Genomic DNA, 14,594 nt, shown 5'->3' with positions numbered 1-14,594 from the left:
ATATGCAGGAGTTCTCCAATCATATAATCATCTTCAAAACCACATATAAGTGTTTTTACATTATGTTGTAATTACCGTAATTATGAGTTTCCAACTTTCACATCCTCATAGAACTCGTAATTACAACTTGTAAACTGAATTTTTGGAGAGCTCCAACTTGTACCATGTGACCGCTGCAGATTCATACTGCTGTTGAAGTTTTCATAGAAAGCAAATGCAAGCATAAGTAGCATATGAAAGCACTCGCTCATCTGCTTTCACTTTTGAGTGCAAAATCCAGTCAAAAGTCCCCAGACCTACATATATTTCTTATTCGATACCCCTTTACACTCAGATATATGACACAATACGGAAGAAAAGATATCTCGCTACTTCTGTTTCATTGGGACTTTAATCAGTTGTCGTCATGGTTGACAAAACAAACACACACACACACACACACACACACACACACACTTCTGCCCTTGTCACACTGTGCTTTCACACTTAAATACACTGTTTCCATATATTGTAGCCAGCAGTGAAAAGTGAATAAATATTTTTAAAATCCAGACAAATATGCTACTTTAAATCTATGTGCACTGATCACAGCCAACACAAGCTACACTTAATTGCAGTTTTAAACAGAAAAGTTAAAGTTATAAGTAAAAAAGTAGGCACATTCTTGAGCTTGCTATTTGCTATAACCAACTGCACTCAGAGTTTACAAACCAAATAGCTAAATTGCAAACAAGTGACCATATGAAAAGACCCTTCAAACATATTACATATCTTCAGCGGTTGATTTATCATTTAAAAACTATAAATTAAGGTGAGTGTTTGCATTGCAAGTTCAGTCTAGATCAATTCAAATCACTGATCCATTGGCTGTAACAGAAACCTAAAAAAAATACTGTATTCACAGGCAGTATATAAAAGGTAAGATAGCTTCAAGACTTCTGAATCTGATGTTTGCATATTATCCTGTGTGCTAACTGGATAGTTTTTGAGCATATATATATTTTTGCTGCATATGCCGCACAATTCTGTGCAGATTTGGCAGTTGGTAAAAATAATATAGATGGCAAACCAGCTTCCTTAAGAGACGCCTTCATACGAACCTCTGTAAGATCACTGACTGACAGTACAGCCAAGCACATGTCTTCTGTTTCAGACACAGCCAGTATCCTTTCCTCCATCTTGAAGAGACTTACAAATCTCAAAGGCTCAACAAGAAAAGTGCACAGTCAAAAAGAACGAAAGCCAGCCATGTTGAAGCAGGCCATCACCATGTTCGTCTTGGTATAGGTGGAGGTGGCATAGACCTCTGTGCAGGCTTCTGAGGAACCGGACGGGATGGACTCGATACGTATCGCTCGTTTAGTACCTCTGGAACCCTAAGACACAGCGGGTTAAATTTAAAATGTATTCATGTGATGGCAAAGCTGAATTGTAATAAACAATTACAGAATTCATCTTTTTTTTGTTTTTCATTTTTTAAGAAATTTTAAAACAAAAAGTTTGTTCCCACTGACTTACACAGATAGAATGTTTAGCATTCAAAATGTAACTGCCAGAAATAACGTAACGTTCGAAAACTGAATTTGGTTTTGGTTTTGTCTTCCTTGCATACTATTGTATACTGTATATTTCACCATTTATAGCCACCTCTAACGCTACAATGACTATGTGCTTAAATTAAGCAGAAATTACATTAAAATTAAGAAATTACACTAAACTGAAGCGTAAACATTTTGTATGATTCTTTGCTGATTTGCAAACACTGGTATTTTGTTCCAGAAATGCAAATCTTGTTCTTGAGTTATGTTGGATGTGCACACCTTTCAAATAGTGCCCATAAGGTGAGAATTGGAAGAGGATATGTGGAGCCCACATCAGAGGGCAGATGTTCTTAACGCCATACTAAAGCGTTGGTGTTTGTGTATATCAGCTGGTGAAGAAGTAGTGCATTCTGAACCCACACTCCAGATTTAAAGGTTGATACATACTTCTACATTCGATAAAGTTACTGATGGAAAGTTAAGCTTCACAAACTCCGGCATTGTGGTTAAGAGTGTTTTGCGATTGATGCTGTGGTTTGTCACATGGGGAGGCGTAGAGTTTCATACATGAACCACGTTTGCCTCATCTACATACTTTTATCCAGTCATCTGGTACATTCTTGCAGTGAACTTTTCACAAATAAAACTAACTGAAGCCACAAACCTAATATGCACATGTTTTCTCTGTACACCTCCTATTTTAATAACTGTGTTAAATGTATTTTTTATTTAGAGTTAGAAATGTACTTCGCAATAGAGCTATGACAGAAACCATGCCCGTCTTTACGGTTTCACTTTATATTGATGGTCCCTTTAACACATTCTGTTGACTATAAGAAACGTTGCACCAACATGTCTTCCTCTCATTAGAGTATTAGTAGACTGGTAGGGTTAGAATAAGTTGACATGTAGTTGCAAAGTTACTTCTAGTCAACAGAATGTTCAAAAGGGACCATCAGAATGAAGTGTTACCGTCTTTATTGATTTCAATGCAGTTGGTTTTACCAATGCATTTTAAACACGTACCTCTCCGTTACACGTGGCGGGACCCGGGGTGGAGGGAGTACTGGTGGAGTGTTCACTGAAGGCCGGAGAGGCCGTGGAGGAAGTGGAATGTCTGGAGGCTCCTGAACCATGAAAGTAAAGACATATGAACATTAAAAATAAAGAAAAATAAAAGTGTAATAATTTCTTACATGGTTTTATTATTTGCCTTTAAATAAAATAATCTGATGCAAAATCTCTACTATGACACATACTCTACTAGTCTCTACTATGACACAATCTAAACACTTTCAATTTTAAACCAGTTCATTTTAACGTTACAACCACACATTAAAATTCAAATGTTTGGGGTCTGTTTTTGAATGTTTTTTAAAAAAGTCTCTTATGCTCACCAAGTCTGCATTTATTGGATCAAAAATACAGTTAAATAGTTAGTAAAATCAATACAGTTTAAAATAGTTTTTTATTTTAATATATTTAAAAAAATTATTTATTTCAGAAGCCATTACTCCAGTCTTCAGTGTCACATGATCCTTCAGAATTCATTCTAATATTCTGATTTTGGTGCTCAAGAAACATTTCTTATTATAATCAATGTTGAAAACATGTGCTGCTTAATATTTTTGTAGAAACCGTGTCACTTTTTTTCAGGGTTCTTTGAATAGAAATTTCTAAAGAACAGTGTTTATTTGAAAAATAAATATTTTGTAACATTACAAATGTCGTTACTGCCACTTTTGATCAATTTAATTAATCCTTGCAGATAAAAGTATTCATTTCTTTAAAACAAGAATCTTAATAATCCCAAATTTGTATACATTATAGGACTCTGATTCAGAACAAGTGTTGTTAATGATAGGATGGAGCCGATAATGATCATTATAACCCAAATTAAAAAATGATTAAAGGAAAAAAACTGACCTCACATTCACCGTCCATCCCACTGCTGTTGCTAATGGTGCTCTGAATACTCAATCTGTGACTGCTACTACCTGCACAAGTCAAACCTTTACAATTTCATTGTTTAAACGCAACATGTAAACATAGTTCAGTGACTTCATCAGTTCAAGTGTACATTTGTGTGGGATCACCCCAAAAAGACTTAAGTTTTAAGAAGACCTCATATGCTAACATTCCCCAAAACACCCTATGGAAGTTCCATAGTAAAATTAATGTCTGAGATCACACTCTAAGGCATGTTATTGCATGAGATTAAAGAAGTAAATCATTTTTAACATACTAGAAGTGCTGGAGGTGCTTCCTGTCTGCCAGCTTCCTCTCTGCAGCGGTCTACTAACAGGAGGGGGTTGGGCAACCGAATGAGGTGTGGGTTCGTACACGGAGCAATTCACGTTCATTTGAGAACCCCACTGAACGTTTGTTTGCATCGGTGCTGTAATCATAAGCTCTAATGAAAAAAAACGGGGAAAAAAAATGTTTAGTTACATTCTAAATTCTTTCTAAATGTCACAAAATGTAACATTCATTTTAAATGGCCCCACCATAAATGTAATATTTTTTTATGTGCATGAAACAAAAATATATTATTTTTTAAATATATTTGTAAGTTAAAAAACACAAAAGTAACTTTCTTTTGCATTATTATTTGCAATAATAGGTGGAAACTATACAGTTAAGTAACTTCATGACAGTTAAAAATGGTATGTGATGGGACCTGAAACTTTTACACTTTCCACAGACCATTGGTCTTTTATTTTTCGTTCAGTCCTAAGAGTTATATTATAACTTTTCTTGTACACTTTAATAGCACGGCATGTTAACCATATTGTGGTATTACCAGTTGCCCCTTTGCCTCTACAGCGTCGTGTGATGCTGTCTCTTAATCTTTGCAAGTTTTCCTAGAAGTAAATGGAGAGATGGTTACAGAAACCTCAGAGACACTCATTTCATTTGTTAACGTTCTGTTTTGCCAATTATCATGGAGTTACTTGTTACCTGCTGAAAGCGGAGAGAGCGGCATCTTTTATCTTGATCAACCTGCCAAGCCTTGAACTCCTGCACTGCCTCTTCCACAGTCAGCTCTCCCACCTTCACCCTCTCCTGCAGAGAGATGAGCTGCCTCTGTCCAGGGGTCTTCATGCCTGCAAAGGGGTCATGGTGACTGCTCATGTTTCTGTCTCTCACCAGCCGTACAGGTGCTGTAAGAATAGATCATTCCAGCAAGGAAATACTTTCAATTTAATGCATCTGTTCATACACACCAAAGGTTCGCAATTAGGCTCAAGAAAGACACTGTCACTAGGTACCTAGAGAGGAATCCATTTCTGTCCTTTGGCTGAGTGAGTATACAGGTTCCTTGAGGCAAAACACTGTAAAACAGGTCAAATTAAACTGACTGTTAAGATTTGCAATTAAGGCATGAAAATTGTGTCATCATTTATTGATCCTCATGCCCACATCTAAACCCGTATGCATTTGTTTCTTCAGCTGAACACAAAAGAAGATATTTTGAAGAATGTTCATAACCGTAATGAAACTTTGGTTCGCACCTTTGGAAATGTAGGTTGTGTTCTCTTCAGGCTCTGGCAGGTTGGCTGGCCGGGGAATCGGTGCAGGTGGGCGATTGATCACTTCAGGGTTGGAATGTGCCTCCACCGTGTCATAAATCTGATCAGGGCAGCACGGGTTATACGGGTCCTCCTCTTCTAAATCACCATAGATATCCGCATGAATGCCCATGTCATGATAATCCTCATCATCCATTTCAGGGAATCCACCATTGGTTGAATTATGTTGCAAGGATTGTAAATGCTTGTCAGGTTGTGCTAAACGAAAACCAAGGATTCATATTATTTGACAACTGCAAAATATACAATGCTTGTATGCTAGCTCACATTTTTGTAAACGTCATATATTAGCAAGCTGCTCTGTTTTCACAGTGCGCAAACATGCTACATCCTGTAGCAGAGATCGCAGGTTCAAATACGCATACTAGCAGAATAAGATAAGATGGCATAGCTAATTTATCTATCTATTTTGCATTACAAATATGAGGACAATATTGTAAACTTTTACAGAAATGTTGCACACTTAATAAAAGGTAAAGACAGCTTTGGCATAAATGCATAAAGACAGATAGCTGAAGGGTGTTGTTATCACATGGGGAAAAAGTGACAAAAAGTCACAGTCACACAAATAACTGTTATTTTCTGTCTTTCATTTCTCATTGATGTACCTTCAAAAAACTTTCTCAGCATTGTCTCCGTGCTGGAGTCCTCCAAATCACCTTCCAAATCATCATCTGTAGAAAGATTTTGTATACATATTTTACAGTACATATCTTCAACATCTGGAAATAGGTCAATAAAACATCTTTAAATGCTTACAATTGTAACTTCATTCTCATATATTTATAGGATAGCCCTAGTAAAAAATATACCTCTAAAAAACAATAGAAATGCTTCAACTTTATTCAGTAATAACGACCATTTTGTGTAAGAAAAAATACACTAGAGTTTTGAAAGAAAATGCCATGTACAAACCCATCTCAGGATTCAGCTGCATCATAGACTCGTAAATATCCTCATTATCGAAATTTGTGAGGAAATTTTGGGAAGCTGTCAACATATCCTCATAGATATCCTCATTGTCAGGGTTGTTCTGAGATTCCTCCATGTGGGTCTTCACTATATCTACTGTCTCCTGTTTGGTTTTAAGAAAGAAAGAAAGTTTACATAAATAATCAGCATCATCACTGCCATTTTGAAATGAAGGCAATACTGCTGTACAAATGTATGTTGATCATTAACATAGCCTAAATAACATAATTACATCATTGCATTTCCATTACCAATGTTCTGTGCAATGAAATTGCCCATATCACTTTTACAGTGCAATGATATTTAGTTATACGGCTGGCTCTGTTTACTACACTTCGTAGCCAGTTACAAAAGTCATCAAGAATATTTACGCAATGAACTCACAACATATTCATCCATGAAGTGTCTTAAATCAGAGAAGCCATTCTTCTCGGCCAGTTTGTTAGGGTAATCCCCATCTTTGTTCATCACACTGTAGGCCTGCAAGGCTCCGGGGCAGCGCATTAACAAGGATGTTAATTTTTTTAAGCCATATTTGGCCGAGAAGTGAAGCAGTGTTGGGAGTTCCACATTACGGTTATCTGAAAACAAAGAGATCACTTCTTATTGTTGTTCAATTGAATGTTAATGTTTCCTGTCTTTGAAAAACACTACACCACTTGGTGTCAAGTAATCTACCACCATAAAAGATATTAATCATAAGCTAGACTTTTTATAAACTATATATATATATATATGAAACCACGTACTTGCTTCTGTGTTATCTGCAATCTGACTAATTCCAAATACTTGTAATCCATTTAGAGGCATATGTTCTTCCAGAGAGTCTGAGAGCAAATGATCCAGTGACTCGGGCACCTTTGATGTGATATCAAATGCCTGAAAATTGAATAAAAAAAAAAATCAGCTCAATATTTGTCTTTAAATGAAAGGTCCTTTTCTGTAACTACACTTTTAAAAAAGGCAAACATTGTAGTCTGCTTGTTTGTAATTTGTGAATGATAATGAAATGTTGATGTTGATCTGAAAAGTTGACTGCTCCTGTTGCCTCACACAAACTAAAATGTCTATAATGGACTTTTTGTTTCTTACTGTTATCGACTAATCAACAAATTACATAAAGCATCTTGCATTACAGAGTTCAGGCTTGTGGGCTGCTATTCAGGCATCTGTACAATATCAGGCCACTAGTGGGGCTGAAACACTGTCACAGATATTTAACATTTTTTAAATGACTGCATATTTTAATATATCTTATATTAAATAATATAATAGATTATAATATTAAATAATTATGAGATATTACATTTTTCACAATACCATAATGTATCCTAAAGGAATTACACTTTTTTTACACTTTTCTCTATAGTTTATCCTTTTTATATATGATCATATATGAGATGTACATTTCTATGAAGCTACTTTGAAATGATACATGTTGTGAAAAGCACTAAAGAAATAAACATGACATGACTTAATTCCGTTATCACGTTTATTCACAAGTCACTTCAGTGTACGTGATCTCTTTTATTGGTATGAAGCTTTTTTCTGTTTTAACCGATTGTTTTTTTCATTACCTGACACATGAACTGCATTGGATCTGTTGCTTTCTCTAGATACCTGCAGATTTCCTCCATTTCTGTGAAATATGTTACTGTTGTTGAATAGACCACAGACTCATTATTATAAAGAGTCAATGAGACTTTCCCAGAAGGCATGTCTAAGAGAAAAAAATAGTTCAGAAAACAACTTTTGACAAAGCCTCAAAGACAAAGCTTCTCTTTATAATAAATGAGCACATTAACAGGAAACAATATGCAAATTCAGTTGAAAGTGAAAAGGCATAGAGGAACTGACATGAAAAGTTCCTCTTTTCGCGTTTTTGTCTTACCAGGTGACTGTACAGTAACAATACAGTCGTTTACAAGAGTCCCAGGCATTCGCTGCGGTGTCGAGTGCTGAGAGTGAAACTCCACCTCCAGACTGCCCTCATCCACAAATTTCTTTGCCATAATTATATAAATATTCACACGATTCTTTATGGGAACAAACAAATGGTGAAAAAGTCATGACACCAAGTTAAATACTGTAAATGACACTGAGTAACGCTAGCTGATGATTGGTGTTGATTTCGCAAATGTCAGCAAATGCTTTTGAATGAAATGCTGAAACTATAGTTTTTAACGATGTAAACAGATTTCACAAATTTCAAAAGTAACAATAGTTTACCATGTAGAGGATAGTGAGTCAAAACATAGTTTTAAAATATGAACAACACTGACAGTATATCTGTCAAGCCATAAATACACTAAAATGTTGAAATGTCCACACCATGAGGCATACTATATAAAATGTCTCCTCAGCCATTAAATTAAATTAAATTAGGCATAATTTGATTCTGTTCTCACATAATCAAATTGATTGATTTAAAAGTACAAAATTACTGAACGGAGTATTTAAGTGTTTAGTAAAACCACCCAACGGGCATGATCAAACTTTGTAGGTTTCAAAAGAAGAAAACGTAATTCACTGGAAAATAATACAGAATTTAAAAAGAACAGCATGGGCAGCAATTGATTTAGTCATATCCCTCATGGTGGCTACATCATCCTTATTTCATCATGCCACTGAACTAAAAATGGCTTAAATAATCTAAATCAAGCTTAGATGGGGCTCATACAGAACGGACTTCCTGTCACTCTTGAAAAACACAATAAAGTGTGATCTCAAACCATGTGAGCTTCATGCTGACATTAACAACTAAATATTCTTAGAAAAGGTTCATATTTAGGCTCTGCATGCATCACATGCCATGCTTACCCCACATGGTATTCTGTCCGGTTGGACGGTGAGGCAGATTTGGTCGTCTTGTGGCTCAGCGGCCACATTTGAACAAGTCTGCTCAGTGGGACAAAGATCATTCCCGTTCATCTGATGATGTTCAGTCTCATCGGGTAAAGTTAAGGTGTCAGGAATTTCAGATATTGTGAACTCATCCATGCGTTCTTCAAGTTCAATTTCATATGTATTCTGGCAATGATGTTCACTAATGGATTCTAAAATGAAAATATATATATTAAACTTTACTTCAATTCAACCTCTTTATGTTTAGTAAGATTAATTATGAACCACCATGCAAAAATATTTATGGATAAAATAAAAAATAAAATAAACCACAGGCCTATGGAAGCTTGTTTCTGCAACGGAATAAAAAATAAAAAAGTTAATTGTGATTTTTTTTAATCTAACAATTATGACTTCTACCTCCTAATTTTGAGATAAAAAGTCACAAATACATTTTCTATATTTTATTCTGTGGCGGAAACAAGCTTCCATACTGACCACAGAGTAAACGTTCATTTACGCCAACCTCTCTAGTTATTAAAGTATAAATAAATCATATGTAAAAACACAAATATAAATCAAATATTTAAAAATTACAGTTGAATACAACACATAATCCTTACAATTATATTCATGTGCACTTCTTTTGCAGTTATGTTAATGTTCAAATATAAAAATCTTTTTAGGCCATCTTTGTATTGTTGATGTTGTTGATGTTCTTATGCTGAATGAGACTTATAGTATAAAAAATACTTACCATCATCTATGCACTCAAGGACAGTAGACACATATACTGATGGTTCATCTTCTGAGTTGAGCTTTCTCCAATGTTCCCAGTGTTCAAAATAGTCTGATGGCACTTGCCTTTCTGATATACCACACAAAAAAGCAACAACTTTGTGAGGAGGCTGAAGAAGATCCCGGAAAGTGTCCAGCAAGTCAGGGTCATGCTGCATGTCCAAGAACGCAGTAGACAGCAAAAGCATGATACACTTGCTGGAGCCGAACAGCTCATAATTTTTCTGGCAAATCTGTTCATTAACATCATACAGAATGATGGAGCCCTCCAGAAAGTCACATGATGTGGCCAAGATTTGCTGTAGATACTCGGCCCATTCGCTGGCCTCACTGGTATGAACAACTAACACCTCACACATCGTGGAGTATCCCGGTTTTTCTGCAAAACAATGGATAATAAATGCACATAAATGCTTTTAATTTTAATAAAAGAAAAATTCACAAGAATTCTTCATACTTTAAAACAATTTGATGGTTAATCAACTACAAATAAATGTGAAGGGAACTCATTTAAAACCGTTTCATTTAAATGAACTATGTTTGCATTCAAATCTAAACCAGTGGTGTGTCACCAAAACTAATTAATTTTTTTAAATGCTAAAATATAACAAGTTAGAAGTGGAACAAAGCACACTCCAAACAACTGGTTTATTTGCTTATTAATTACTTAATGTAGAACTGAACTCCTGGCATGTTGCAGAGGCTACACTGTTAAGCCAGACACTTTTTGTCATATGGTGATTAAGAAATAAGTTGGTTTGATCAACCAAAAATACATCAACATTGAAATTAGTCATCTTTTGTCTCCTAAAAATGCTCTATAAATAACTCTGACATAGTGGCTGTTTACAAATTAATATGAAATCTAAAAGACATGATGAATGCAGAATTTCCCAGTGGAATTCATATAAAAGTATCCACTATGGCCCACATCAACACTACTGAGGCAATCAAATGTTCAACAAATAGCATAACAATGTGAAACTATCGACATATCTGTGTGTCTGTCTTGTTTATAATGTAATCTGAGATAAATTCACTTCCATAGGCTTTCTCAGGAAACTTCTTTAGGTTTTCCACATCATTAGTTACTGTACAGCACTGCTCTGAATACAGTTGACTTTGCATTGGGTTAGAGCACACATTTCAAATAGAAATATGCAGAAAAGGAAATGTGATTATATAACTTTATATATTTTATATTTTTCCCCCCACAAAGCTGATTGCTTTAACATTGAATGATAAAGCACAACTACAGGAAGATTTATTAATCAACTTCCTTATTGCTTTCACCAAAACTATATTATTTTGCATTAAAACTGCTTACATGTCATCTTTAACATTTTCTTTAACAAGATATTAAGAAACCTTCTGACAGCAATCTATTCAAATAACCAATTCAAATTCAAAAACTACAGTTTGATTTCTTCTTAGTTTGGTCTTTAGGTTATTTGTTCCGGCGTAACATTTTAATGTCAATAAAATGAGCTCTTGATTTAAAAATGACTTACCTTGCTTCTTGTGATTAGACTGCGGGGTTGAGATAAACAGTGCCTTGTTTCAGGGCCCGTACAGTGGCTGGACCTTCCCACGGCGGCTTTCCACTTACCCACGTTCTCTGTCTATGCCTTCGGATCAAAATACGTTTCGTATTTGACTGTGGTACATGACCGATTTGCCTTCAGCCCATGACTTACATCTACTAAAAGAAACAGTCCATTTCCTGATGGTGGGCGGTGGCGTCACTTCCTAAAATACTCTGCAACTGCCTAAACATCACAGAACAGAGTTGCTGTAGGCCGTTGTGACTCTATAAAACAGTAAGAAAATTTCCCAGACAAGTTAAATGCAGAAGTTAAGTAAAACTTTCCTGTATCACCTTTATTTAAAACAGCCAGACCATACATAAAACTTCCACAGCATAATATCTATACAGTTGACATTTTTAAGTTGCCACTTGAGTTTCTCAAGAAAGACATGCATGCAAAATATCATGATTACTGTACATCTCAATAATGTTTCATTTTAGCGTCATTTTTTCTTCTGTCTGAAATTTACACCAGTTTAAACCACCCGTTTTATTTGATTATTTCAGTAACACTTTACAATAAGGTCTCATTTGTTCACATTAGTTAATGTAGGCTTTTAGCTAATGCGTCTTGGCGCAGAGGCCTTCATCGGGGCTTCTTCAGGCATTTTTAACCCGCCGTAACGCATTGGCAAAATAAAGAGCGATATCTTTTCAGCTCTGTCTTCTGACTATTTTGATCTCTTCATTTCACAAGTGTTGCTGATATTGTCCCTAAATTCAAAGCTTAATAAATGCTGTATAAGTACTGTTCATTCTTAGTTCATGTTAAACTAATGTTAACAAATGTTGTAAAGTGTTTCCTTATTTTATGATTCGGAGCCCTAGCTGTTAATGATATTGGAAGTCTCTAATTCTATGTAGCTGGCATTTAATTGTTTGACTAAGTATGCAAATACAGAAGCAATGACAAACCACTCTAAAGTTCCTATTAAAAGCTTGCTAATGTTATTATTCAGCCTATTATTGACTAAAAGGAGGAAATAAAACACTGCAGTTTCTGCAGTGTTCCAGGTACATTTGAGTCAGGTTACAGCCAAATGTTGAAGTGAAACATACATTGTGAGACTGAAGTGGAGATAAATTAAGACACAAGCAGTAACCACACTTTCATGGAATAAAGATTCCCAAGTAGGCAATATAGGCAACATTTCTATAATTGTCTACAGTCAGGCAACATGAGTTCTGATAGGTCAGTGACCAGAAACCTTTGCAAGTGTCACTGACCCTATGAGAGGTTTCATCAGGATGCCTTCTCTGCTCTTTTATTCTCAGAATTTTGAACTTCTTTAGTTTAGTGACATAAAGCAAGAACAGTAGGTGTTAGAAGAAAGTTCCAAGTTCCAAGAAACTTAACTGACAAATATTAGAGGCTTGTTAACATTATAAAGAATATCTATGAATGAAACATATTAATAGTATAACAGACACAAACGCTATTAAAAAGTGTCTAGCTCATCTTGTTGTTCAAGCTTATAATATTGGCTGTTGGATTTATAATTTTGGGAAACATAAGTGTCATTTTCATGTTAATTGCTGTTAACACCAACAAGGTAAACTCAGCAATTCAACAAAACCCAACAGCTGCTGCACTTTGGTGTTTGTTGACTGACCAGCCAAATATTCAAAAAGTGGCAACCACATAGACAGGTATAATTGCCACATGCTAATTTCAATTAGTGCCAAGTTGTAATATACTTTGTAATCTCTTTCAATTTTAGAAAGGGATAGTTCACCCAAAAATGAAAATGCTGTCAATGCTGTTACTCACCCTCATGTTGTTCCAAACCTGTGTGAGTTTATTTCTTCTGTTGAACACAAAATAGATATTTTAAAGTCCCCCCGTGGTCAATAATTTTATCCCTCAAAATTCATCTTTGATCACCAAAATGATTTATTTAAATGTTTTTTCCTTGAAAAAAACAACAACTCTACACCCTTGCCTCATTTAGTATACGCGGTTCTATAAATATGCAAATTAGCCCCGCCTCCACTCACTCACACCAGCTCAGAGATCCACTCGTTGATGATCAATCGTTGACGTGATTGGTTACAAGGTAGTTTGTGACGTCAGAAACACCAGCGATTTCAAACCGTGTTTTTGAGACTCTCTTTGGTTCACTGCAGTTTTAAGGAGAAAACACTCAGCAATGGTGCTGACTTATGCATTTGTACATGGTTTGTCTTAAAGCATATTAAAAACACCACATAGACATATAAACAACATTAAAAGCTTGATTTTCACCACAGGGGGACTTTAAAGAATGATGGTAACCAGACAGTTGACAGCACCCATAGTATTTTTTCTTATATGGAAGTCAATGGGTGCCGTCAACTGTCTGGTCAATTTTGACAGTCCAAAAAAAACATTTAAGCATTAATGTTATTATGCTTTATCCATTTGCATTTGTAGATTTCAATTACAAAACAGTTATTATTCCCATCTATATTCTGAAGGTTTTAGAGGGGTTTGTCATCTGATTTATAAAATATTTTAAGCCTATAAACATGATGATTTTTTTTCTGCCGTTTGACAGCATTACCTGATTTATAGAGTGATAATAAGAGATATCCAATCCCCTTTGTAAAAAAAAAAAAACTTTAACTCTAAAATGTTAACAAAATGAAAATCGATTTTGAACCTGACTTATCCAATGTTCAGATTTCTGTTCTGGAAATGTATGCAAATTAGTGCATATGTAATCAGATAATGCCTCATTTGCATCTTTAAACATAACTTTTCAGACAACTTGTATTACAGGACAATTGTCCTAATGTACTGTGATTTTTTTACTTATTGTGATATCTGTTAGTTAATTTTTTTTACCCTATTCACTTGTATAGTGTCTTGCATTAAACCTGCCAGCAGAGATATCACACGGTGTTAATGTATTATTGTATAACAGCTCACACTTTCAGTTTTTTACCCATGTCGATGTGATGCAAACCTTGAGGCCTGCCCCAAGACTGTATCAGATAAGTGCCTAAGCTCAGTGCCCATGATGCACACTGCATCCACACTATCTCTAATAGCTGCTTCCAAAGATGAGTAAGTGGATTTTGTAAAACGTTTGCAACTACTTTTTATCACTTAATTAGAAGCACCACAATTAAATTGTGTCGTCTGTTACATGGGGACTACTAATCAGATACTTATAAGATTATTTTAAAGTGCAAAGTATTGAAAATCAAAATTTGTAAATAAAGCTCTGTAAAAACATTACTTGCAGTGTGTCCCATTTATTTAGAAGTTCTACA

The 14,594-nt window shown here is 35.2% G+C and overlaps 1 protein-coding gene across 4 annotated transcripts; it reads right to left on the bottom strand.

Annotated features, from left to right (window-relative positions):
• Positions 1–372: 372 nt before the first annotated feature.
• pik3ap1 (phosphoinositide-3-kinase adaptor protein 1) lies at positions 373–11,452 on the bottom strand. 4 transcript variants are annotated; one of them, XM_084092695.1, is made up of 17 exons: positions 11,260–11,452; positions 9,708–10,127; positions 8,927–9,162; positions 7,998–8,142; positions 7,684–7,826; positions 6,856–6,985; positions 6,491–6,687; positions 6,050–6,209; positions 5,743–5,808; positions 5,057–5,332; positions 4,814–4,876; positions 4,503–4,705; positions 4,345–4,405; positions 3,787–3,954; positions 3,468–3,553; positions 2,568–2,668; positions 373–1,376 (listed from the first exon to the last, which is right to left on the bottom strand). In XM_084092695.1, the coding sequence occupies exons 2-17, from the start codon at positions 10,105–10,107 to the stop codon at positions 1,265–1,267; spliced, it is 2,547 nt and encodes an 848-aa protein (XP_083948821.1). In that variant the 5' UTR covers positions 10,108–10,127; positions 11,260–11,452; the 3' UTR covers positions 373–1,264. The 4 variants fall into 4 exon arrangements, with proteins under 4 accessions (XP_083948821.1, XP_083948822.1, XP_083948823.1 ...); XM_084092696.1 differs by having other exon boundaries at positions 3,468–3,538; positions 11,260–11,403; XM_084092697.1 differs by having other exon boundaries at positions 4,503–4,648; positions 11,260–11,401.
• Positions 11,453–14,594: the final 3,142 nt, after the last annotated feature.

Source organism: Abramis brama, assembly GCF_963993115.1.
Source record: "Abramis brama genome assembly, chromosome: 19".
Classification (NCBI taxonomy): domain Eukaryota; kingdom Metazoa; phylum Chordata; class Actinopteri; order Cypriniformes; family Leuciscidae; genus Abramis; species Abramis brama.
This window is presented reverse-complemented; position numbering and strand designations above follow the sequence as displayed.